General features: G+C 39.7%; 1 protein-coding gene across 5 annotated transcripts in view; it reads left to right on the forward strand.

The window, feature by feature from the left end:
* Positions 1–26,904, forward strand: part of Abcc5 (ATP binding cassette subfamily C member 5) — a 77,703-nt gene that overhangs the window by 10,796 nt on the left and 40,003 nt on the right. For 4 of the 5 annotated variants that reach the window (XM_046462536.2, XM_046462537.2, XM_046462538.2 and 1 more), the window contains exons 3-10: positions 15,251–15,408; positions 15,602–15,757; positions 16,398–16,545; positions 21,304–21,537; positions 21,664–21,837; positions 22,430–22,577; positions 25,005–25,153; positions 25,466–25,573. In XM_046462536.2, the coding sequence (XP_046318492.1) occupies positions 15,251–15,408; positions 15,602–15,757; positions 16,398–16,545; positions 21,304–21,537; positions 21,664–21,837; positions 22,430–22,577; positions 25,005–25,153; positions 25,466–25,573 (1,275 nt within the window). Of the gene's footprint in view, positions 1–15,250; positions 15,409–15,601; positions 15,758–16,397; positions 16,546–18,915; positions 20,551–21,303; positions 21,538–21,663; positions 21,838–22,429; positions 22,578–25,004; positions 25,154–25,465; positions 25,574–26,904 lie in introns of those variants that run through there. The other variant, XM_046462541.2, reaches the window with a different exon arrangement.

Below are 26,904 nucleotides of genomic sequence, written 5' to 3' on the forward strand. Positions count from 1 at the left end.
ATCATAAATAGGGATAAGTCAGTGGGCTTCAGATTGTGATGTTCTTGAATAATAAATAAAGGAATTTGGGATTTTGTTGCTTTAATATTTAGAAAAAAATAATATTTAAGCCAAAGCAAGACAAAGCTAGAGACATTTTGATAATCTTTGATTGTGGTGGTCCTTTTTCCTAGTGCTCTCAGGCCAAAGCTAAAGATGACGTGTTTTTTACTGGCATGTCTAATCTAAAGATGGAGGAAGGATGAAGAATGAGTAGGAGTCAACGAAAGTTCATGTGCCATTATTACCGCATTATTTTTTCTCTTTACCCAGAAGTACTGTTGGTGGAATTTTCCTCCAAGTTAGAATATTCTGCATCTAGGAAAAGTAACAAAGCACAGGTGTTCAGAAAGTCCAGGGATCTTCACTGAGCAATTTTAAAATTCTGTGTGGGGCTGATTCTTTAACCTTGCTTGGAGTTTTTATGATTAGTTATTTGAAATATTTTGGTGAACTGAAATTTTGTCTTAGGATAAAGGATTAAGGATGTGGGTCTAATCTTACCAAAAATAATTCTGTATTAGGAAAGAAATGGGGGCTCACAATGGAAAATGTGCAATGTGTGTAAGATTAGAACAGAAAAAATATATCACCCTAACTCTTCTACTCACAGACACTGTTGTTTTCATAGAATAGTTTTGCCCAGTAACATTATACTTTTAGAGAATTTGACCCTGAAAGCTTTTCTTTTTTTTTTAATATTTATTGTTTAGTTATTGGCAGACACAACATCTTCGTTTGTATGTGGTGCTGAGGATCGAACCCGGGCCGCACGCATGCCAGTCGAGCGCGTTACCGCTTGAGCCACATCCCCAGCCCGTGAAAGCTTTTCTTTACAGATTAAGGGTATATGAGGTTTTTTTTAAATGCCTTCGTATTGTCAGAGTCAAGAATATTACCTGTGTTTGTACTTGCTCTTAGGAAGGAGAGCAAGAAGAAGGAGACAGGTTTTTTTTTTTTTCCCCCGTCTGGACTGGTGCTTAGTGACTTAGCAGATTTTCTGGATAGTGTTAAGATGAGTAAGAACACTTCCCCCCCCCCCCCCCTTTGCTTTTCCTCCCTATAGGCATCCATAGAGCTTTGTAAGGCTCAGTAGTCTATGGGTGCTGCTGGGTACGATATGGTATCTGGCCTATGGCCAGCTGTTGGTCTCCAGTAGCAGCCCAGAGCTCTCTGGAGGAGATGACAACAGCGCTGCTATTGGTGCAGAGCCCAGGTGACTGTGCCGCTGGGGACAACAGCTCCCCCTCGAAGGGGACCTGAGGCTGGCCTGCTGCCTCGATCCTGAGCTCACACTGCCAACTGCAGCAAGATTGCTGCTGCCTTCCTAGGGAACACTGCCACAGGGAAATAAATACAGCCTACTGGCCAGAGTTGAAAGAGCTTTCTGTCAAAAGGGAAGAAAAGTGTTGAAACTGGCTTCCTGTTTTCAAAGCAGTTTTAAGTGCCCAAGTCTTTATTTTGTTAACTTGGAAGTTATAAATGGCCAATGAAAACTTTCAAGGAAACCTTGTTTCTATTTTTAGGTAACCTCTGCTAATGCTTTCTTTAGTGTCTTGGCATTTTCTGCACTCTCTTAATCAAAAATAAAAATATCAATGTCAAGAACAAGAAACAGGGTCTCCAAAAGTTTTTGCAATGGTTGAACCAGTCAACTTTCAAACTTACTAACATGAAGTTTATTTGATACGTTGACACTCACTAATGAGCAGAATTACCGTCCTTTTAGGGAGTTAACTATCTGTTAAATGTGTTTTAATTATTTAAGATTATTTTCTGAATTAGCTGTTCAAAGAATCAACTTAATTTTGTTAATCGATATCAGATGAAAACTTACATTTAACAAAGCCTGTTCATAGAGACAGAAAGGAAGATTGATTTATAAATGTGTGTACTTTAAGAGAGATGGGATTATAAAGGCTATCCTGATCAGCTCCCATTTTATCTCACTGGTTTGTGAGTAAGGCCCAGGAGAGGTTTGCTGGGCAGATTGGGTTACACTGTGTGCTCCTCTCAGTGGTATTATTTCTGCAAAAAACAGAGCTCTCCGTTTCTCTTCATCATTAATTTCTGCGGCCTGCTCTCCTGGCCCAGTGTGTTGGAATGCTGAAAGGTGCATGGAACAGCCAGCCAATGCCGAAGTACTGACAACTGTACCTAACTTTGGACTTCAGGACATGTTTGTTTTTGAAAGCAAATATTGACAAAAAGGATTCATTTGTTGATCTATGTCATAGAAATAGACATATTCAGGTTTTTAGAGACAAACTTCACAGAATGGATTTCAATGAATGACTATAGTTGGTTGCCTTTTTAAGAATCTCATGAACTTTATAAACTTCTTTTTATTTTTAGTTGGCATTGAATGTTTACGCAGTTTTCTTGAATGTGGTATCTCATGGTAGAAAAAACAACTCAATTGTCCATGAGAGTCAGGAACTTTTGTGTTTCTTCCCATCGTGCTCTATAGTTCTAGCCTGCTCTACAGTATCATGGTCACATATGGAACCACTGGTGCCTATATTAAGCTTTGACATTTAACACGCTGTATTAAGCATTGAAAGAAGTTTTATTTGCAAATTCTATTCAAGTTTTTTTTTTTTCCTTTAAGCTAAACCCTGAAAATCTGGTTGAAGGGATTTTGTCAAGTGCAACAGACCAGCATTCTCAAGTTCTGCTATCTAAAGCAATGGTTTTTAGGTCAGGCTGCATATTAAAATCCTTTAAAGAATTTTTTTTAAATACTGATACACCCTATCCCGGACTTGTTAAATGAGTCTCTGGGGTAGAACATAGGTACTGGTATGATTTTAAAGTTCTTCAGTGATCCTAATGTGTAGCCAGTGCTGGGAACCTCCAGTCTAGATCTCCTGGAATAAAGGCTGTTTGTTTTATCCCCTCAACCAATGGTCTTCAAGTGTTTCCCCACCCCATGATTCATTTTCATTTTAATCCTTTGAAACGTTATCATGGTATTAACAAGGTTAATCTCCAACCCCAATATAATAGGAACTTTGAATAAAGTTGCTTAGAATTAAGCTTATGAAACAACAGAAAGCCCTCAAATTCCTACTGATTATGGGGTAATGCAAGATTATGATCTGCAGAAAAATACCTGTTTACCATGGTGGTGGTTTTAAGTTATATCCATTGGCTTTGTATATTTGCCCTGTGAATTGTGTTACTATCTGGTCTTTGGAATGAGAGTTAACACAGCATAGCTATAAATGACTGAGATGATGCCTAAGTTAATTCATTTTTCCCAGCATGGCTCAGCTGCCAAGTGGTAGTGCTGAGATTAGCAGGTCCCCTGACTTTGAATAGTATGTTCTTCTTACTATATTCTGCATCTTCCTACCATGAAGGCTAGTTCTAGAATTTTGCTGACCCTCTTGTCTGAAGTGGCTGCTCTTTGGAAGTTTTCTTTTTTAAAAAACATTATTTTTTAGTTATAGTTGGACACAATATCTTTATTTTAATTATTTATTTTTATTGGTGCTGAGGATCTAACCCAGGGCCTCTCATGTGCTAGGCGAGTGCTCTACTGCTGAGCCACAACCCCAGTCCCTCTTTGGAAGTTCTTAAGGGAAAAGCTTGAGATGATCAGGATCATGTTAACAACCCACTGGGAAGGAAGGGTGTGAGATTTAGGAGAAGTATCCTAGGGTGGGAAAGCCTGAAGTTAGCTAGCCTTGGGAGGATATCAACTTTTTAATTTCTTTTTAAATTTAAAAGAAAATTTTAAGTTCTCATTTTTTAAAAAAGAGTTTTATTACCTTTCATTTTTTAGGCCCTCAGAGGCCATCATTTTTTAATATATATCTTTATTTCTTTATTTTTATATGGTGCTGAGAATCGAACCCAGTGCCTCACTCATGCTAGGTGAGCGCGCTACCACTTGAGCCACATCCCCAGCCCTAAGTTCTCATTTTTAATTTAATTTTTAATATTCTGAATCTCTTGAGCACTGTATTTGGTGGTACGACAGTTCCTCTTAACCAAGTTTGTGTTTCTGAATGCTATAAAGGCAACCATGGGCTGGGACATCTACAGAAAGGCTTTTCTGGGGCTGGCAGGCTGTGTAAAAGGAAGTCGCTCATTGTGTTTTTAAGATCTTGTGAATTATTACGGAGAGGAGAGGAGGACTGTGCTACAGGAGCTGAGGCCTGTGGATTCTGATCATACCCTAGGAAAACTTTTATTTGAGGTGTGTGGAGATAGAAGTGCCGGCCCCTAATCCCCTCAGGAGCTGAAAATCGCCTCCTTGTAGCCCCTGGAAGCTGTCGTGTCTGCATTCAGGAACAACTTGGATGAGTCTTCAGCCTTAGGGCATAGGAAGGTTACCCGGCTGTTGTGCTGCTGTCAGGAAGGGACTGGATTGTCCAGTCTGGGGAATGATTGCTGGCCCCTGGTGTCATGTCCCAGGGGCCTAAGTGCAGGGAAAACCACATAGTTGCCCTGTCAGCAAACATTCTGCTCTGGCATCCTAAAATAAGATGGACATAAACGGTGGCCATGTGGCATTACAGATACAAAGATGACATTAGTGTCCTCAGAGGAGAGGAAGTCTCTTGTGTAAGCAACTCTATTTGCTTGTGGATTGAATATTCCTTGTTCCCTCTCAGATGGGCATATATGTGCACATGTGATTCCCTGATCTTTGAGTCTTGGCACAGTCTGAACTTCATTGTCTCTTTTTAGCTCTGCAGTGTTTCCACTGCTTCCCTATCATCATCACCTTGGCAGGGAAAAAATGCTCAGTGTCTCATAGCCACATAGTGACAGGGAAGATACAGATGGCACTAGTATTTCATTCTGTGTTCTCAACTCCTGGATCAAGCAGCATTTCCCCCCAGGAATGAATCACCTGCTGTGAAGCCTCTCTATGTGGTTGGGCCATCTGGTCACCAAGAGCCCCACTGTTGTGCTCCTTTTAAGCTGTAAAGAAAACAGGTGCCCTCATCCAAGGAGAAGTTTTAGAAAGTCACTTCAGAAAAGGATTTAAAGCATCATAAAATTAAAAAAAAACAAAACATAAAGTATTTTTCCCTAGATCAGCATATATCAAGAATATATTTAGCTGCCTAGAGCCACCTCACTACTCCTAACACTTTGGGGCCAGATAATTCTTTAGTGTAGGATTGTCCTGTGCATTATAGGATGTTCAGCACCAGCCCTGGTCCCTGTCTACTAGAGATGTTAGCACTCTTCCAGTAGTGACAACCACAAGTGTCTCCATATGCCTCCTGGCAAGCAAAAACATCCTCATTTGAGAACTACTGACTACACTGCCCAATACAGTCAATATAGTAGGAACTAGCCACACATAGTTATTTAGCATTTGAAATGTGGCCAGTCTGAGTTGAGTTGTGCTTTAAGTATAGAATACATACCATATTTCAAAAACAAATATAAAATTTATAAAATACCTCATTAATAATTGTATATTGAGTATGTTAAAAAGTAATGCCTGGGCTGGTGATGTGGCTCAAGCGGTAGCGCGCTCGCCTGGCATGCATGCGGCCCGGGTTCGATCCTCAGCACCACATACCAACAAAGATGTTGTGTCTGCCGAAAACTAAAAAAAAAATAAATAAATATTTTTAAAAAAAAAAAAGTAATGCCTTTTATATAGTGTTAAATATTATTAAATATATATTTTATTGCATTAAAATGTATTAGTAAAATTAATTATATCTTTTACTTTTAAATATGGCTACTAAAAATATTAAATTGCATTTTGTGGCTTATATTTGTGGCTTGCATTTATTTCTGTTGGACAGCACTTGAGCTAGTGTTCATGTACTATAGTTGAGCTATTATTCTTGTATTAGGCATTTAGATCCCTAAAAACAGTAAAGTTTAAATGATTTTTTTCCCTTTGGAAATTTTTCATTCATACAGTAAAATTATGCAGACACAGCATATGTAAAGTGTTACATGTTGCCAGTTTTTTCTCTTGAATATCTGCGATGCCATATTAAAAATTGATTTGGTGTTCAGATAGTTTATGTTTCTCTGTTTTTCCTCTTTCCCATGTTGGATTTTATCTCCTTTTTAAAGATATATAGTTGTAAATTAAAATTCAGTTTCTGTTTCTTTCTTTTTTTATTGGTGACATTGGTCTATTTGTTCTCTCCTGTATTCCTAGCATCTAGAACAGTACCTGAACATAGTCAGCTCTCAGTAAGTACATGCTGAATGAATGGACCAAGAAATATTATTCAGAGACTGGGGTTGTATCTCAGTGGTAGAACACTTGCTTAGCACATTCAAGGCCCTGAGTTCAATCCCTAGTGCTAAGGAGGGGAGAAAAGAGAATTATTATTCAGTAAAAGCTCACCATTTTACATATATTATTGTATCAGTTACCTGGTCATTTTGTTTGTTTGTTTTGTTCCCTTCCTTCAGTAGTAATTTATGCAGAAAGTTTTCCTTTTTACATTTAAACCCATCCATTCTACCTTTGATAGGATTTTGACATTGGCGGGGGAATGGAGGCTTTTGCCCTCCCTTTCATAGCTAGTATACTGTTTAATTTTCTTTTCTCTCTCTCTCTCTCTCTCTTTTTTTTTTTTTTTTTTTTTTTTTTTTGAGACAGGGTTGCTGAGTTGCCCAGCAGGCTGGCCTTCCTCTGCCACCATGCTCAACTTTATTTTGTCATTTTTATGTACCTTTTTAGGTTTAATCCCAGATGGATTAATGTACTGTGTGAAACCTGGATCTCTTAATTCATCTGCAATCTGGTATTTATTTGTCCCAGCAGTACTCACTGACTCATGATTCTCAATCCTGCTGTATTATTTATGCTTTCACATAGGAAGCTCTTATAGCTTGAATATATTAAGTTTTTTCTCTTGGTTCATTTCCATTTCAGTCCATTCAACCTTAGAATGTTGATAACTTACTTTATAGAATTTTGACTCTGGTAGGATATATTTATTTTTGTCTTGAAACAGATACTTTTTTCTCTTGGCATGCTTGGCTACGTAAGCCTTTTTAGGGAGCCTAGAGAGGAGGAGAAGTTAGACATCCAGGCTTATAGATGTAAGTATTGAGACATCTGTGCAGTTTCTGGCAGGTTGGTATAAAGTTGCTTTTTAAAAATTTTTAAAAATATTTTTGAGTTGTTGATGGACCTTTATTTTATTTATTTGTATGTGGTGCTGAGAATCGAACCGAGTGCCTCATGCATGCTAGGCAAGTGCGCTACCACTGAGCCACAACCCCAGCCCCATAAAATTGCTTTTATTTTATGTTTAAATATAAGTCTGTAATGTGTCTGTCTTCTAGCATCTGCTCATCTTTGGTTTGAAAACAATTAGGAATGTGCCTTTTTGCAATAAAGTAAAATAGTTTTACATTCTAGTATTCTGACTGTGTAATTGAACTGACTTGGGAAACTACCATTTGCTTATAACGAGGATAGAGTCATAGTTTATTTATCTAGTACTTACCATGGAGAAGAGAGAGGAACTGTTTGTGAAGGTATATTGAGATCATCTTGTACAGTTAATGATTTATTTGCTTGCTTTTTCTTTGAAAGAAAACATGCAGAGTGATTCAAGGCAACTTGAGCCCGGGTTCAAACCCCTGCTCCTATATGTGCCTCTGTTTTCTCGGCTGTAAAGTAGGGATGATAGTTCCTACACTATAGGGTTGTTGTGAGGATTAGTGAGTTAATATTAGTAAATCATTTACAACAGTGTCTGCTATGTTGGTTCATTTTAAATTAATTTGTACACATTTTCTTGTCACTTTCAAGTAAACAGTTTGCCTTTATAGTAGACACATGCTAGTCATGAGATTTGGCTATAAAATTGACCTAGCTTCCTATTTCTGGCCAGTATCCCAGGGTAGATGGAATAGAAGTAGCCTCAGGAGAGCAAAATAGAACTGAAAGTTCTGAAGGTAGTAGCACTTCTCTTTTGCAATAATACTAGACTACATATTCTAATATTCTATAATAAAATAAGTTGGGTCACATTGGTTAAGAATCTACTAGGAGCTATACTCTTTAATCTTATAATTCCACTGATGGAATATATACTATATAATCCAGAAAGAGAAAAATAAACTATAATTGTCTATTATACTATTAATAATAAGCAAAACAGAGACTCTAAATCAATGTGGAATGGGTAAGATCCTCAGTGGCATGTCATACAGCATTAAATGATAATTATGTTGCTTGTGAGGCAACCTAAAGGTATTTTAGTTGACATGTGACTAACAGGTGATAAACTCTACTGTGCCAGGGACCAGGGATGCAGACAAGAGCAAGACAGCTTGCCTTCCAGGCACTCTCTTTGGACTCCCATCCTCTTGTGGTGCTGTAGGTTCCAGAAAAACTCAAGGAATTGCTGGTCCTGGTGGTACACACCTGTGATCCCAGTGGCTTGGGAGGCTGAGGCAGGAGGATTGCAAGTTCAAAGCCAGCCTCAGCAATTTAGGAGGCTGCCTCAAGAAAGGGCTGGGATGTGGCTTAGTGATAAAGTGTCCTTGGGTTCAATCCCTAATATCAAAACAAACACCCAAACTAGACTCAAAAGGGTGGGAGAAGTAAATTCCCTGACCTTGAGGGAGGGTGGTCAGGGAAGCTAAAGGAAAGAGGAAATAGCTGAGATAGGACCCAAGATTTATCAATGGATAAATTGTGGTAATATAGTTAATATGTATTAAATATTTATTAAATGCTCTTCCTTATCCTGTTAATTCCTCTCAATTTTGTGTGATAGGTGTATACACTGTGGTAAAACTGAGTAAACTGACGTTTAAAGCGGCCCCATAACACTGGTGGAAGAATTAGAATTCATGGGGCTGGGGATGTGGCTCAAGCGGTAGCACGCTCGTCTGGCATGCGTGTGGCCTGGGTTCGATCCTCAGCACCACATACCAACAAAGATGTTGTGTCTGCCAATAACTAACTAAATAAATAAATATGTTTAAAAAAAAAAAAAAAAAAGAATTAGAATTCAAATCCATATCTGTCTTCTAAAATTTGTGTCTAAAATCTGTGCACTTTATTATGGCCTCCAACTATGGGAAAATTCTTCCTATGAAGATGTTAATACTTTAAAGCCATTAGAGAAAATGGTTTTGTTGGAGTAAGAATTCTATTTACTTGAGTTTTTGTTTTGTTTTGTTTTAATGTTAGCATTTGAGGTTTTTGTCACTAGCTACATGGACATCTGTTGTTTTGAGAGAGACCTGTCTCTGAAGGAGCTGGGTGCAGCTTTCCAAAGAGAAGATCCTGCATCAGCTCCTCATAGCATCAGAGATTTCATTTCCCTGACATAGGCAGTGAGAAAGGTCATGACAAGGTTGACAATTGGAAAGCTGTTTAGGAAGGAATAGCAGAAATGGGGTATGACTTGGAAAGTGTGTTGTATAGAGGGGCACATTTTTATTTTCTTAACTCAACAGTGTAGACTTCTCCACAACCTTACTGTGGGAATTCCTACTCCATATTTTGTTATTACATGAGATTTTTGAGGATTAGTGCCATTTTGATCACTTTTATGGGGACTAAACTTTATCAGGATAGGACAAGATTCACTGAGTAAAATCAACATATATAAGAGCCCTCAGTCTCTGTCACATTACAGGCATTTACTAATGTTGCCACAGTACCTACAATAAACCTGGGGAAATGAAGCCTCGATTGTCATTGAGTTCTTTCAAGAAGCCTTTGATTTTGGCTTCCTCCAGTATAGGACATAACTTAACACTCTGGAGGTTATTGTTATATATGGTCAAAGGAAGAAACCCCTTGCAATCAGAGGATTGTTTAATTAAGTCCATTCACTTTCAGTTAATAGATTTTGATGAAAACTGTTACTAGGCATTTTAGATAAAGAAAATGAGATTAGCGTGCTATACAAAGAAGCATTTTTGGGCTGGGAATGTGGCTCAAGTGGTAGCGCGCTCGCCTGGCATGTGTGCGGCCCGGGTTCGATCCTCAGCACCACATACGAACAAAGATGTTGTGTCCGCCGAAAACTAAAAAAAAATAAATATTGAAATTCTCTCCCTCTCTTTAAAAAAAAAGGGGGGGGGCATTTTCACATTCTTTTTCCCACCATCCAGAACAGTCTTGTACATAGGAGATGCTCAGTAACTTATTTGTTGGAAGAATGAGTGAAAGAAGATTCTAGTTTCTTCTTCAACTAACATGCCATTCTCACGAAAGCATACTAATGGAGGGCATACCATGTTTTCCTTTTCTGATGTTTTTCGATGTGAAAAGATATTTATTAAACTCTCTTAATTCTTGACCTTGGTTCAACTGGAAAAGCAGAAGAACTAGAATAGCTAAAACAATTTTGAAAAGGAAGAATAAAGTTAGAGTTGTCACACTTCACTATTTTAAGACTTACTTTATAGCTCCAGTAATTTAGTTGTATCAGTGGAGGGATAAACAAATAGTCCAGAATGGAAGAGAATCCAGAAGTAGACTCACACATGTATGGCCAAACTTTTTGACATAGGTACAGAAGCAATTTAATGGAGAAATGAAGTGTTGGAACAATTGGACATCCATAAAAAATGAAGAAATAAACTTTAACCTGAGCCTTACACTTTATATAGAAATTAACTCAAAATGAATCATAGTTCTAAATGTACAATGTGAAACTATCAAACTTTTAGAAGAAAACATAGAAGATCTTAATGATCTGGGGTTGGATGAGGAGTTCGCAGACATGACACAAAATGCACAATGTATAAAAGAAAAGAAAATCAATAAATTAGACTTCATCAAAATTATAAACTTTTGCTGTGAATGGCATTATTAAGAGGATAAAAACTTGCCATAAAATGGGGGAGGGATTGCAAATCTCATATTTGACAAAGAATTTAAATCCAGAATATATAAAGAACTTTATAAATTCAATACAAACAATCTATTTAAAAATGGTTAAAAGGGAGCTGGGATTGTGGCTCAGCGGTAGAGCACTAGCCTAGCATTCGTGGGGCCCTGGGTTTGATCCCCAGCACCACATAAAAATAAATGAATGAAATAAAGGTATTTTTTTAAAAATAAATAAATAAATAAAGGTATTTTGTCCAACTACAATTAAAAAAATAAATATTTTTTAAAAAATGGTTAAAAGACTTGAACAGATATTTCACCAAAAAAGATGTGTTGGTGGAAAGTAAGTATAACACCATTCACCATTAGAGTGAATAATAAGTTAACATTCTTCACCATTAGAGAAATGCAAATTAAAATTATGGGGAGATCCATCACATGCCTGCTAGAATGCCTAAAATAAAAAAAAATTATGCTAATACCAAGTGCTGGTGAGGATGTGGTGAAACTGGATCTGTCATACATTGCTAATAGGAATGTAAAATGATATGAAGTAATTATGATAACAACTAATGTTTGAATCACAAATAATGCAAACCTACCTCATATACTTCTCACGCTGTTCAAAGTTAAAACTCCATTCCGTTACACATTTCAAGTGAGTGTATTTTCTGAGCTCAAATTATGGTTCCAAAGGTGCTTTTGGGACCTATCAAAGTACAAAGAAAATTACCATGTATCCTATCTATTGGGCTTGGTGTGTAGTTCAGTGGTAGAGTATGTGTTTACCATACACAGGCCCTGGATTTGATCCCCAGCACCATAGATGATAAGAAAGATCTGTGTATTTTGGAAATAGACAGTGGCAGTGGTTGTACAACACGGTGAATGTGATTAATGGCCCTGAGCTGTACAATTAAAAATGTCTAAAATGGCAAATTTTATGTTATATATATTTTGCCACAGTAAAAATTATCTATTTAACTCTGCCATTTAGTAGTTTCTACTCAGCTTTCAAATGGAAGTGCTTAATCTTCAATACAATGATACAATGAAGGCAAATGTCAAGAGAAACACCTAATAGAATTCTGTAATGCCTTCCAAGAGACAAATATGATCAATTAGAATCACATTTAGATTGATTTCAGTATTTGGCAGAACCCATCTTTGTGAAGACATTTTAAAAATAAAATTGTACAACTTCATGACCAATAACCATTAAGAGATGAAGATTTGCAATTGATTTTGATGAAAGGGAGAACTATTTTAAGCTCCAGTTAAGTCAAATGCTACTTCCACCTAAAATAATTCCATTCTTCTGTATTACAAAAATTGTACTCTTATTTGAATTTTTGTCAATAAACATTTTGTGGGAATTTTTCTTCTCATAATATAAATACCTATATAATATCCTTGATTTATTTTTTTCTCTCGGTCCACAAGACCTAAAATATTCATTTTATGGCCTTTTACAGAAAATGTTTGTTGACCTCTAGCTTTATCTTTTTTAAATTTTGTTGTTGTTCTCAGATTTTTTTTCCACATTTTTTAGTGCATCATAGTTGTCTATAATGGTGGGGTTTGTTGTTACATATTTATCCATTTATGCAATATACCAATATAATTTGGCCAATTTCACTCCCCAGCACTTCTCCCCTTCTTTCTCTCCTCCCTGCCCGTCCCTTTCCTCTATTCTATTAGTCTCCTCTTGATTTTCATAAGATCCCTACCACTTTCTTTACCTTTTTCCTACTTCCACATATGAAAGAAAACATATGACTCTTGACCTTCTGAGTTTGTCTTATTTTGCTTAACATAAGGGTCTTTAGTTCCATTCATTTTCCTGTAAATGGAAAATTTCATTTTTCTTTATGGCTGAATAAAACTCCATTGTGCATATATACCACAGTTTCTTTATCCATTCATCTGTTGTCGGACACTGAGGCTGGTTCCATAGTTTGATTTGCAATTTGACTTTTGTAAATTGTGCTGCTATAAACATCGGTATGCATGTATCACTAAAGATGATGACTTTAATTCTTTAGGATGAATATGAAGGACTGGCATAGTTTTGACCCCTACCTTTTAAAGCATTATTTTTAAAGCAATCAGAATTCCACTGTGTGCTCTGTTTTAGTTGCATCCCATAAATGTTGATGTATTGCAGTTTCTTACCATTTAGCTCAAAATATTTTCTAGTTTGCATTTGATATTTTCCTTAACTCATATGATTTAAAAGTGTATTGCATAATTTCTGAACATATGGAGAATTTCTTGTAATCTGCTTTGAGTTCTAACCGAATTCCAAAGTAGTCAGAGTACATACATTGTATGTTGTCAGTCTTTTGAAATTTGTTGAGGTTTGCTATATGGCAGTATATAGTCCATTTTGGCAGATACCCTGTGTGTACTTGAAGTAGTGGGATTCTTTCAACTGTCTCCTGAAGCTGTGGATATCCAAATCAGCCTGGTCCCTGTAACTTTTTGTACAGAGTCCTGGTTTCTACTCACTTATAGTAGGTGTGCTTGTATTTTTAGTGTATCTTTCTTGTTTCTTGGTCCAATTTTTCCCCCTTCCCTTGTGTTATATGCAGCTTAAAGGTAAGAAAAACCTTTGTTGTTATGTTTGAATCTTAGCAGGCTTCAATTAATTTTCCATATCATAGTCCCTAACCACTAAATTAAGTGTTCACTTATACATAAGAACTTTTTATATGCTTTTTTTTTGGGGGGGGGGGAGTTGACTCATTTGCCATGTTGTACAATTATTCTCTAGAAACCTAGTCTACCTTGCCTTTGACAAAAGGAAATGATTGTGCTTCCCTGGGCTATGTACTTTCCTGCTACCAAACGGTTATCTTATCTAAAGATACTTAACTATGCTGTGAACTAAAGCTAAAACTATTCTATTTGATTAGCCCAGGCATACAGGTTACCCCTATGCACAAATTCTACCCTTCAGTTCTGTTAATATTTGCCTGTGTGTGTGTGTGTGTGTGTGTGTGTAAAAATAGAGATCCCAGGAGCCAGGCATATGATCCCAGTGTCTCAGGAACCTGAAGCAGGAGGACCACAATTTTGATGCCAGCCGAGGCAACTTAGTGAGACCTTGGACAACTTAGCAAGATTTTGTCTCAAAATTTAAAAAATAAATATGGGATTGGGGATGTAACTCAGTGGTAGTGTCCCTAGGTTCAAAACCCAGTACTAAAAACAAATAAAGAAGAGAGACTCATTCATCTTTGTGTGAGGCCTGTTGTATTAGGTGCTATACCACTTAACTTTTTCTTGATTAGGGATCTGTTGTTTGTTGTTATGTCACAATAATTGCTGGAAATAATTGTGACAATGCTTCACTGCTCAGAGAGAAGAAAAAGAAAAAAGGAAATTAAGGAAAGGGAGGCTTGTGCCACAGTAAAGCATAAGTTTTCACCTGTAAATCTTGGTCCACCCTCTTCTGCCCCAAATGGACCTTTTATTAAGTTTAGTTTTTCAACATTTATAAGCTGTATAGTAAACTTTGTATTTCAATCCATGAGCTCTCCTGCGCTTGCTGCGGGAATGTGGGTATTGAGACTCCTTAGCTGGGCAGCCAGCTGAGAACCCATCATCTGCTCTCCCTGTTGCTGATAAGAGGGAAACAGGAGGCATGAGTATATTCTTGCTCTTTCTGTATGTTTAATTGGGGATGATTGTGGAGTTTTTTTTTTTTTTTTTTTTTTTTTTAATATTTATTTATTTAGTTTTCGGCAGACACAACATCTTTGTTTGTATGTGGTGCTGAGGATCGAACCCGGGCCGCACACATACCAGGCGAGCTTGCTACCGCTTGAGCCACATCCCCAGCCCAATTGTGGAGTTTTTGTCATAGAAAATGAACACTAGAATTGGAAGTTAGTAGTGAAGTGACTGACTTTCAATACCCATTGCAAAACAGAAGATGAAAGATTTTGGTGAACAAAATATATAAATTTTTAGTGTGTACAACACAGAGAGGGAACCTATAGACATTGGTTTATAATAATGTGTCAGGCTTGGCTTATCAGTTCTAACAAGCATACAGCCTAATGGAAAGGTGTTCATAATAGGATGAAGAGATGGAGAGGGGATAAGAGGTATATATAGGAACGCTGGACTCTTTGCTCAGTTCTGTAAACCTAAAAGTGCTTCCTACCATCACCATCAACACAAGGGTCTGTTCACTTAACAATTTTAATAGCTGGTTTAATGTCCTTCATGGGTTCATATCACACAGTTAGTGTTTAACTGCCTCACCCTTGAAATTTCTCTTGGGACAAGTGATGTGCAGTTTGAGCTGATGTCAGGTGGATTTGCTGCTCTTGACTTTATCTCATGTTCATTAACTGCTCTTGTGTCTCTCCCTGTTGGGTGGAACAGCTGGAATGCCAAGATGCCTTGGAAACAGCAGCCCGAGCGGAGGGCCTTTCCCTGGATGTCTCTATGCATTCTCAGCTCAGAATTCTGGATGAGGAACATCCCAAGGGAAAGTACCATCATGGCTTGAATACTCTGAAGCCCATCCGGACCACTTCCAAGTAAGAGGCTCTGCTGGTTCATGACTTATCCGCAAGGCACCAAAATTATTTTTGAAAAAATAGGTTAGGATTAGGGCAGTTGGGGAGACCCTGTTTTTAGTTAAGGGTTCTATTTACTGAATAGTGTATTTTAGGTAGTGACTGACTTCTCAGTGCATGTTGACAGTTTTGTGATTTGGGTTTCTTGCCATAGACACCAGCACCCAGTGGATAATGCTGGGCTCTTCTCCTGCATGACTTTTTCATGGCTTTCTCCTCTGGCCCGTGTGGCCCACAAGAAGGGGGAGCTCTTAATGGAGGATGTGTGGTCTTTGTCCAAGTTCGAGTCTTCAGATGTGAACTGCAGAAGGTAGGCATCTCTGGTGCACCCTCTTCTCCTACATACTGGGTGCTAGGGCCTGAGCTAGGAGGGTGGCTGCAGAATTGTGAAATCTACAGCTCTGTGTCCTTTAAGGAGCTGAGCTGTCCTGGGGAGGGTGGGTAACCCGGGGATGGCTCTCCCTTTGCTCTTCTGCTTTGTCTCCTATTTTAATCGAATCCTGTTTTAACCTCGGGCTTTCTTTCTCTCTCTCAGCCCCGCTTCTCTTCCTGAGTCTGCAGGGAGATTATGTCGCTGCCTTGTGACAGAATACATTTTTGTGGTAGCTGAATGTACCATTAAAATCTAGTTTGCAGCTTTGCATTTTACCACAGGATCCTTCAGAAAGGGTTGGGACCCTCAAGAAAGGAAATTCTTATGCACAAACAAATTTTATTCAGGGGTAGACCTTTTTGCGGGGGGTGGAAGGAAAGGGGTTTGCTCTCATCATTTTCTACGTTTATCCAGAAAGAGTATTTTTTTCCAGAGGTGAAGACTATGTGCATAGTTTTAAAGAAGAGGCTTGTGTGTGCAGTGACAGGCTGGAGACCAAAGCATTGGCAGGAGGGAAGCTAGGGTATGTCTCTTCCCCTGGGGAGGTTTGTAACAGAGGACATGTGCCCTTGTTAAGACTAGAGAGACTGTGGCAAGAAGAGCTGAATGAAGTTGGGCCAGACGCTGCCTCCCTGCGAAGGGTTGTGTGGATCTTCTGCCGCACCAGGCTCATCCTGTCCATCGTGTGCCTGATGATCACACAGCTGGCCGGCTTCAGTGGACCAGTAAGTTCTAACCATCTTTTTTGACCATCTCCAGGGGCCGGGCCACGGCCAGCTCTAACTCTCTCGTTCTGTTGCAGGGGTTGTGCTCACCTTTGGGCTAGTTAGCAGCTTTAGAGATGCCTCCAGACCTGTTGAAAGGGATTTGGGAGGAATGGAGGTGTGTCATCAGCTAGGAGGATGGAGGGGCATGATTGTGAAGAGCTGGCTTGCTTTCCTGGGGTGGGGTAACACTGAACTGATCCTGGTTCTGCACAGGACAAGACTTCTTGGTTGTATGTTGATATGAAGTGACAGTCTCGGTCTGGGCAGATGTGTCTTGGCAGTGCTGTGAGTGGGTGAGCGCAGTGTTGTGTGGCATAGGCTGGTGAGCCAGTGCTGGTGACATTCTGAGTGCTTGGAGGTGGAGTTATCATGTCTGACAGTCCTTTGACAAATGAACCCTGAGAAGTTGCAGGACTGTCGAGGTTTTTACAGTTTAACCTGGAGTCTGTTTCAAGTGTTGGTATATAGTGGAAACCGTGGCAAGTATTGGGGTAGCAGCCATGTTTTTTTCCTAGTCTGTTTGAACACAGAATAGGTAAGGGAGCCTTTGACAATCACAGTTTCCTGGGCGCCTGTTTCTTACACCTGCTGTGCTGCCTTACACTTGAGATTTTGATTAAATCTATTCTCTACATATTTGCCTTGAGGCATCGGAGCAGTAATACTGCTTATACTGTGCATTTTCCGTGTGTGGGTAAGCTGGAGGTTCATGGTTTTGGTAAGTATGTGCCTAAAATGCATGGTGATTAGGTAACACTAATTTACAGTTTTATTTTCATTTTGTTTTTTAAAATGTTTGATGTCTTTTTTTTAAAGTTTTGATCTCTTTTTCTGAAGCAGAGGACACTACTTTTCTGGTATTATGTTTCTATATTAATTGACCAACTAACACACTTTTATGTAAGTTTTAAATAAAAGGGACCATGTAATGAAAATGTTATGTTGTTACATTATTGACCAAAATGGCAAACATTTCCATAGAGCCAGCTTCCCCCAAGAAGAGCTTCTGTCATTGTTTCACTACAGGGCTGGTGGCTACTCTGATCCTTCATAGAATCCTTTCATCTGAGCAGCATAATACCTAGGCTTCCTTGATAAAGCTACAGTGGGTTTTCTTGATTCCACTCTCTTCTAAAAATGAACAAACAAAAAATTCCATGGATTGCTGGGATTTTAATTTTTTTCTTGGGGAAAAAAGTTACCTGTGCATGTTCAGCTTGGTGTCTTTAAGGTCACTCCCTCAAGCAATCTGTATATTCCTTAATCTCTTATTTATAATGTAGCACACTGGGATGCTAATCTCTAGAAAATTCTTTTAGATGCCAGGGAAAGCAGAGCACCTTCCTTTAACAGGAAAACTCAGCACGCTTCTCCTCTTGCCCTCTCAGAAAGAGCAGCTCAAGGCCAGTGTTCTCTCATGGGCTTCCGTCCTGGAACACCTGAGAAAGCAATGGACCCATCCATCATCTCATTGAGAAAAAGATTTAAAAGTCTAAACAATCTAGACTTTGTTTTTGGAGCTCCAGTTCTGATCCATTTCTTTCTAAATGGAAATTGAAGAACCAGGCTGGTTTTGAGATCAGTACTAGCAGTGAGCAGACCTCTGCTTGTGGGCTTCAGTCCTTTTGAGGAAGATGCATTTTAAATTTTTGCACATTTTCTAATCTGGCATGATTTTCTAACTGGCTTCATCTGTTCTTACAGAAATCTACACAAGAACAGACTCCCCAAATTCTCTAGCCCCTCACCCCCAAAAACAACATCATTATTTCTTGTTCTCCCTTAGGTCTCACTGAATTTTGGTAGCCATACACAGAACAAATGAAACACAATCAAGTTGTGTTTTTTTATGTGTGTGTGTTTTAAATTGCTGGCCAGCTCATACTAGATATGCGTGCATCAAGATGATCCAAGGTTCCTGATACCAGGGGACCAGCACTCTGTGCAGGGTGCTTAAGGATCACAGTAATGTTAACTGAGTGCCAGAATCCCTAGGGTATGAGGAACCATATCACTAAAGTTACAGAGATGCTTTCGGGCCTTCTTAAACCAAGGTAATTTTAAAAGACTTGGCCTGACCTAGGATCTGTGTGTAAAGAGTTAGCATCTGCCCATAGACCTGCAAGAGAAGGCTGCCTCCACAGCGCCCTCTCTTGGTGTTGCTAGCTCTGCCCCAGGGCCTGGGGGAAAGGACAGTGAAAAGCCTTTAGAGAGGTAAGTTCCCACCCCTCCAACCTCTCTCCAGCTGCAGCTCGCTTGGTGCTGTCAGGATCTGGACTTGGGGGGAGTCTCTCTGTAGTGGAACCAGTGACAGAAGCTGTTCTTTAGAATTTTCAGGATGGCTGTATTCTGCGGTCAGAATGAGAGAGTCAAGCTGGGCAGAGTCTCTCGCCAAGAGTTCAGGTAAGGTAATGTTTATTCACTGGGAATGCTTTCCACAGCCAGACAGCTATGCTGACAATCTCGAGTTTTCTCCCAGTTTGTTTAGATTTAAATGACAAATGTGTAACTTTTTAAAAACTGAATTTTGTTTGGATTTTTCATGAAAACCTTCTTTTCGTCCATATGAAATAGTTTGAAATGTCGTTGCTTTTTAAAAACCCTGTGTGTTGGAACCTCTTTAATCTGCTTGTTTCCTCTTTTCCCCCCCTCTGCAAGTTTTACATAGTGTAAACATTTGTTGTCTTTTACCTTCCCTGTTCCTCCCCTCTGGGAGGTGCTGATGCTCTTACCCCGTGCTGAAAAATGGCACTCTAAAGGTATGGGAAGGAAAGAACCCCAAACAACAATCTGCTGTCCTTTCACGCCTTCCTTTGGAGACTGTTCCTTCAGTGCTGCAGAGTGTGAGAAAGTGCATCACTGCACGCCATCGTACTGAGTTGCTTCACGGAAGGAGAAGGGGCTTTGGCCCTGTGACTCAGTTCTGCATTTTGGATGCATACTGGAAAAGAAGCCAATCTTCTTGCTAGTAAATCAACAGCCCAGCTGTATGCAATGGGGACCCAAACACTGGATATAAACCTAAAAAAATCTGAGGGAGGGAGAGGAGGAATTCAATAGTTCTTAGAATCTGAAATCTTCTATTTGATCAGGTTATTTACTGGGACTTGATATAAATCTGATTGGTGGGGATCTCCTACAGCCTAGTGAATATCTGGTATTGAGTTACTTTCAGGAAAAATGAGAGACACACATTCACCCAGGGAGAGTCTGGGTTCTGAAATTCAGCGTTAGCTACCTCAGGACTATCATGTCTGGTCTCCATTTTTTCTGTCGCTCAGTGCTGGCTCATAGGTGTGCTGACCTTTACTAAAGGAACCAGGGTAGATGGGTGGATGGGTTTTAAGTTAATTCTTTTTCTTCCTTTAGGGTGGGGGATTGGTTTGGCCTTCTTTTGTTGTAGTTTGTTTGGTTTTATTTTTTTGCCATGATCAATTTTAGCTACAAGGATTTGAAAAGACTCCGAAGGATGCCAGCAGTTTTTCCTCGAGGCTTAGAATTTTGTGTTCTATCCTGAGCAGAGGTAATTCCTCACGGCCTAGTGCACCAATTGCATTAGCCATTTCAAGCAGAGTACCTCTTTAGGGAATTTTTTGTTTTGTTTTGTTTTGTTTTTAAATTCTCTTTCCTTAGCAGCAAGGTCTTTATTTCTAGAGAATCTCCTCCATTGCAGAATCATTGCAACTTCAGGAGCCCTAACCAATTAAATGCTGTCAGCCTGATGTACTACTTCGGACTCTGGAAGCAGATATTGGTTCTGTTCTGTATTTCTACTGTGTGTAGTTGAAACAACAGTCGGAGGCCAGATGACCTGTTAGATGGCCAGCCCTGTGTAACTCAACTCTGTATGTTCTCACTGTATGTTACTGCAATGCTCCTGCTCTTGTACAGTGTTTGTGAGATGCTCTTTGAAGATGGTACCTTTATATTTTTTCATTTTCAATAAAAGCACATTACTTCCCATTTCCTGGTATTTAATACTGTCGCTGAATGTGCCTGTGTGAGTGTGTGCCCCGGCGTTGCAGGACCTCAGAGCTGGAGGTGGCACTCGGTGGTTCTTGGGGGCTGGCCGCCTTCCCTCCCTGCAGGTGGTGTTAGACATATGCTACCTGAGGTAACATATTTTTGTTTTTGGGAGGGAGTGGGGTGTGGGGGGGAGGGCCCATGGGAGGGTCTCTGGATTTTTGATAGTCTGCTTTGTTTGCTTTCTTCTGTACTATTAAACTGCTGATGTTTATTTTCAGGAATGTTTTGCAAATGCACTTCTCACTCTTCCCCAGTACAACTGTAGGTACACTGTTCCTTTTTATCAAATAAGCACGTTTGAAACAATACAAAGAAAGGTCTTAATTTCATTTAAAGAAATGTATCCATGTGTGGAGATACTGGCATAAGGTCAATATATACTTTTGAAGGACCATGTGTTTAGAATTAATTTCAGCTCATGGACAGGGTTTATGTTACATTAGAAAGAGTAATGGTTTTGACGGAGTCCTTAAGGAAAAAAGTCTCAAATTAGACCTGACTCCCGCAAAATGCCATGAGTAAATGACCGTAGGCAGGTTTCGGTAATATTCAGTCCTCCGAGATGGTTTTGCTTTGCACACGGATCACTGTGCCATGGATCAGCCTACTCTTTCTAACTTAACATAACCCTGTGGCATTGTGTGTGGGTGCCGTGGGGATGCTGACAGTGGTGTATGTTTCTCCCTGTAGGCCTTTATGGTGAAACACCTCTTGGAGTACACCCAGGCAACAGAGTCTAATCTTCAGTACAGCTTGCTGTTGGTCCTGGGCCTCCTTCTGACAGAAGTTGTGCGGTCCTGGTCGCTTGCACTGACTTGGGCATTGAATTACCGAACTGGTGTCCGCTTGCGGGGGGCCATCCTAACCATGGCATTTAAGAAGATCCTTAAGTTAAAGAACATTAAAGAGAAGTCCCTGGGCGAGGTGAGTGCACTTTCCCAGCTTGAGCTCCTTCTTTTCCCTGGGGCCCTGCTTTGTCCTTCATCTTCCTCCTGAAGTGAGTGACCCATGTCCTTGCAGGCTCCCCTCACTGCTCTTTGCATCTTGCAGCTCATCAATATTTGCTCCAACGACGGGCAGAGGATGTTCGAGGCAGCTGCTGTTGGCAGCTTGTTGGCTGGAGGACCCGTTGTTGCCATCTTGGGCATGATTTATAATGTCATCATTCTGGGACCAACAGGCTTCCTGGGATCAGCTGTTTTTATCCTCTTTTATCCAACAATGGTGAGTAAGCCTCCTCGCTGTATCTTGGCAGCTACTCCTTAGGAGACAAATTATTTCCATTGGATTATAGTAGGCATCACCCTGCATTTGGAATTTTCCTCAAAGCAGGTATCTGGTTTGGAAAAGTCTGGAGCTGTATAGTGCTCAGTCCATATAGACAGGATTTTGACTTGACAGGAAGCAAGGTGTCACTTGTATAAAGGCTCCCAGTGACATTGAAAAAGAGTCTGAATGAAAGTCAGCAGGTAGACCCTACCCCAGGTAACACAGGGTTGAATTACCCCATCTTCAGTTGATGCTCATTGATAGGGCGCTCCTGCTTCTGCTTGGGTAGTACTCGGTACCTATGAGCACTATGAGAATAAATAGTTATTTGTCCTCACTGCCATACAAAGAGATATGAATTGAATAATATTTGATTATAATTCAATAAATCACTTCTATTTATAAAAAAAGCATAACTAACTACATGAAATCCAGTCTGTCCCAGAAAACAGGATTACTTGCTTCATTTAAAATGACCTTAAGCAGATCATGCAGTTCTTCAGTTTGAATGAGCTCTAACTTGGCATGGCATTGCTTGTCCTCTCAGATGTTCGTGTCACGGCTCACTGCATACTTCAGGAGAAAGTGTGTGGCCGCCACTGATGACCGTGTCCAGAAGATGAATGAAGTTCTCACCTACATTAAATTTATTAAAATGTATGCCTGGGTCAAAGCATTTTCTCAGAGCGTTCAAAGTGAGTTTAAAGATTTTCTTTGTGCATGGGGTAGAAGGATTTTGTATTCTTTAGGTCTGATCATTCACACTTTGCTTCCTGAGCACATTAGATGCTAGGACTTCTAATGTCTATGATCATAATGTCGTAGGACTTCTAATATCTATGATCATAATATCCTAGAACCTTGATGTTTAAAAGGGGTTTTAGAGATTTGAACCCATAACCTCATCCCACAGACAGGAAATTGAGACCTGGAGAAATTGTGATTTTTCTTAAGATAGCACAACTAGTTAGAATAATTTTGGTTCCAAAGCTCCTATATTCTCTCATCCTGCCCATGTTTTTCCAACTTGGCTGTGAGAATATCACAGAAGATAATACTGAATGATGGCTAAGAGTTCCACTTTTGTCCCCTCTACACTGGTTGTGAATGTACCAAAGCTAGTTGTGGAACCCTGCGGTTTGGCTGGGTATCAGGGTGCCTGGCTCTGCCACTTACCAGGGGCTTGTTTTATTTTTTTAAATAATTGTTTATATTGAATCTCAAGGTCCTCAGGGCCTGGCCCCATCCTGATCTGTAAATTCAGTGCAGGCATAAACATGTCAAATATGTAAGTGCCACAAAGCTGGGAGGGATCATGATCATTAATACAGATTGGGCATTTAGAACCATCTTAACAAAAGTTGGAATGATGGTTCTTAAAACTGGTGAAATTTAAGAAGAATATTTAAAGGCACTTTCAAGTTTAAAAAAAAAATACTTAGGTACATTTAACCTTAATATAAATAAAAACTGCATGAGCCTTTAATGGACATAATCTCATGTTGAGCTGACTGAATACAGTGATGTTTAACAGCTACTATAATTTTAGGTGGAATAGACATGCCCTGTTCAGATCAAGGTAGCTGGTGTAGTTCCATTAATTAAATCTTCAGAAACTTGTTTTCCAGCTCTGGACTCTACACTTTTTTCATGAGGGCTGTTAAGCTAAGCAACATCTAGAGGTGACTCTCTGAAGTACCCAGCAATGGATTAGGCTGCTTTGTAAAGTAGCAGTTTTGTTTCCACCAGAGTGGAACAAATGGCTTCTAAGTGGACGTGCCAGGCATGTCGATGGCAGGATGACCACTGATGGTCCCTGCAGGCTCTCGTTCTGTCATTTTATGATCTTTCTGAGATGCCACTTATCCTTCAGTCCTCTATTTTGTATCATAATCTGTTTTTGTCAGTTTGAAGAGGATTCTCGCTTATTATGTTCGTGGTTAAGATGTATGATCAATGTTAAAGCAATGAGTTGAGTGGATTTTTTTGTTTGTTTGTTTTGGTGTTGTTTTGTGGGAATCAAGTTTTATGACTTACAAAGTAGGTGTGAAGATACTGTGGGCAGTGGTAATACCTTTAGGGTCAGTGCATAGCTACAAAGAATCACTTTTGTGTTTAAAATAAATAACTTGCCATTGTGGGAGCCCTGGCGTGTGTGTGTGTGTGTGTGTGTGTGTGTGTGTGTGTTTTCTTGATGTTTTGGTATTGTGGATTGAACCCATGGGTGCTTTACCACTGAGCCACATCCCCAACTTGCTAAGTTGCTGAGGCTGGCCTCAAACTTGCAATTTTCTTGCTTCAGTCTCCGAGTTGCTGGGATTATAGGTGTGTCCACTGCACTGGGTTGATACCTTGCCATTTATTGCCCTACTTTCCACTCCATAGTTCTAGTGTTTCGTGATTGCTTTGTTAATAAGGTATCTGTTTTGTAAATACTTAAGAAAATTACATTCTGCCTATAGAAATTGTATTTCACCCATCTTCCATTTTCTGACTGCTTTTTTTTATGTGAAATTTATCTCATTGCCAACATACACCAGACATTTTAAGAAATCTAGTTCTTTTTAATTCTCCAGTGCTGTTGAACAGTCTTTCTATGATTCCTGAGGCAAAAAATAAGCAACAGCCAGGTAAGCAAACAAAACTGCCAGCTGTAGATACAATTAATATATTCATTTCTTATAAACCCAAGGACTCACAAGAAAAAGATAGAAGATGATCCCTGTACTCATTTGTAGCAACTGCTTTCCATTAGATTCTTTTCAGTGACCTGATCCATTTCAAACTTCAGCTCAAACAGTAGAGTCAATAAGTCATTAGACTAATGTTTGCACCGTAGGTATTAAAGAATCATTTATAAACCTGTTTGTGGGGCTGGGATTGTGGCTCAGTGGTAGAGTGCTTGCCTAGCATGGCGGGACCTGGGTTCGATCCTCAGCACCACATAAAAATAAAGGCGTTGTGTTGTGTCCATCTACACCTAAAAAAAAATAATAATAAATATTAAAAAAAAAATAAAATCCTATTTGTGGGTGAGGACTGAGTCTTGTTTGGTTTTGGAGGAAAAAAATCCCAATGTTTCTTTTGACTTGGTTTAAAGGTGTCTTCTTTTTTATTCATAGAAATCCGAGAGGAGGAGCGTCGGATATTGGAAAAAGCTGGGTACTTTCAGAGCATCACTGTTGGTGTGGCTCCCATCGTGGTGGTGATTGCCAGTGTGGTGACGTTCTCTGTTCACATGACCCTGGGCTTCGATCTGACAGCAGCACAGGTCAGGGACCCCCCAGGGATGGGGAGCGTTATCGAGTGGGGAGCCAGCCCTTGCAGATAGTGTACAGGTTATTTTTAGTCAACCTAGGCTTGGGTTTCATTCTGAAGATACCAATCAACCTATGGTTCAGATTTACTGAGATTTTAACTGAAGGTCTCATGAAAACCTTATCTTTTAAAAAAATGTGACTCGTAGTAACATTTGACAGCCAAGCTGCAGCCTTCCTACCACCTGAAAGGAAGTCGGTGATGTCTTGTCATTGTAGTTGCCTCGCGTGATCATGCTCAGTTTCTCCTCCTTTCCCATTTTAAGGCTTTCACAGTGGTGACTGTCTTCAATTCCATGACTTTTGCTTTGAAAGTAACACCATTCTCAGTAAAGTCCCTCTCGGAAGCATCGGTTGCTGTTGACAGGTTTAAGGTAAGTGACTCCTTGCCCCTCCTCTGTGTCAGGAGCTGTCCCTGGCACAACTCCCTGCTGCCTGTGCTCTAGGGGGCCACACAGATTAACCACACTTGGTTTTGATTTTCTTTGAGCATTTTGGCAAGTTGTTAAGAAGGAGGCATGGAAGACACTGAATTAAGGGATAGACTTTTACCCTTCCTGGATGGCTTGGTCCTAGGCTCAGCATTCCCTCCAAAGCAAGACCCTTCCTCCTAGGCCTGACCTGGATTTATGTCATAAATCACTGGGCTTTTAAGTGATTTAAACCTAGAAGACCAGAATTGCCGTGACTGTCAGGTTTTCCTCCCCTTTATTGTTGCTACTGTCAGTTTGATTGGTTGATATACTAAGTCCTTTTTTGGTACTTTCTTTCTCCTGCCCTGTGATTGCCATTCATGATGCAGTGACATGGAACTAGTCATAAATCTAGATCATGTTGGGAAGTGCAGTTAAGTAAGTACCAGTTTTTTTCCTTGCAGGTGGTTAGTTGATCATACTTTGGCCGTGTTATTCTTTGTGCCATCAGAATAATAGAAATACATGATATAAGAGGAAGATATATTTGGGAGGGTAGAGGGAGATAGATATTTGAAAGTGGTTAACACTCATTTAAAAAAGTTAAAAAAAAAAAAAAAAAGCATCATCATGTGGACTGGAATTCCTTGACGGTGACACTCTTGTGCTCCTGCTCATCTTTCTTGGCCAGTGAGAACACTATAAAAGTGATTTTGGTTCATGAACACTTGAAGCTGAGGTGTTTTAGGGATGAATATCACCCACCCACTTAGAGCTCAGTAGAAACAAATTTGGTTTTCCTGTTAAGACTAAAACATACCTTCCCAGGATGTATTTATTTATATTATCTACTTATTCATAGTTAATCAGGTGAATTTTGTTGGATCAAGAAAGCTAGCCCTTGGGGCTGGGGATGTGGCTCAAGTGGTAGCACGCTCGCCTGGCATGCGTGCGGCCCGGGTTCGATCCTCAGCACCACATACAAACAAAGATGTTGTGTCTGCCAATACTTGAAAAATAAATATCAAAAAATTAAAAAAAAAAAAAGAAAAAAAAAAGAAAGCTAGTCCTCCAGAATGCACCCCCATCCCCATTTCCTTCCCCTTCCCCAGCCTGGCTGCTAGAAGGACAAGAGCCAGAGTCACATGAGAAGCAGAGTCACATGAGAAGCAGTGGTCTGCAGCCGTCAGATGCTTCCTGCTTTGTGAACCCACAGTAGCCAGTCATGGAAGAAAGCAGATGTTTTGACCAGAAGTCTTCCCTCCCGTTTGTTTCTATATCTTTGTTAGTGG

Source organism: Marmota monax, unplaced genomic scaffold (genome assembly GCF_021218885.2).
Source record: "Marmota monax isolate L192 unplaced genomic scaffold, Marmota_monax_Labrador192_F-V1.1 WCK01_AAM20220418_F8-fsc00100, whole genome shotgun sequence".
Classification (NCBI taxonomy): domain Eukaryota; kingdom Metazoa; phylum Chordata; class Mammalia; order Rodentia; family Sciuridae; genus Marmota; species Marmota monax.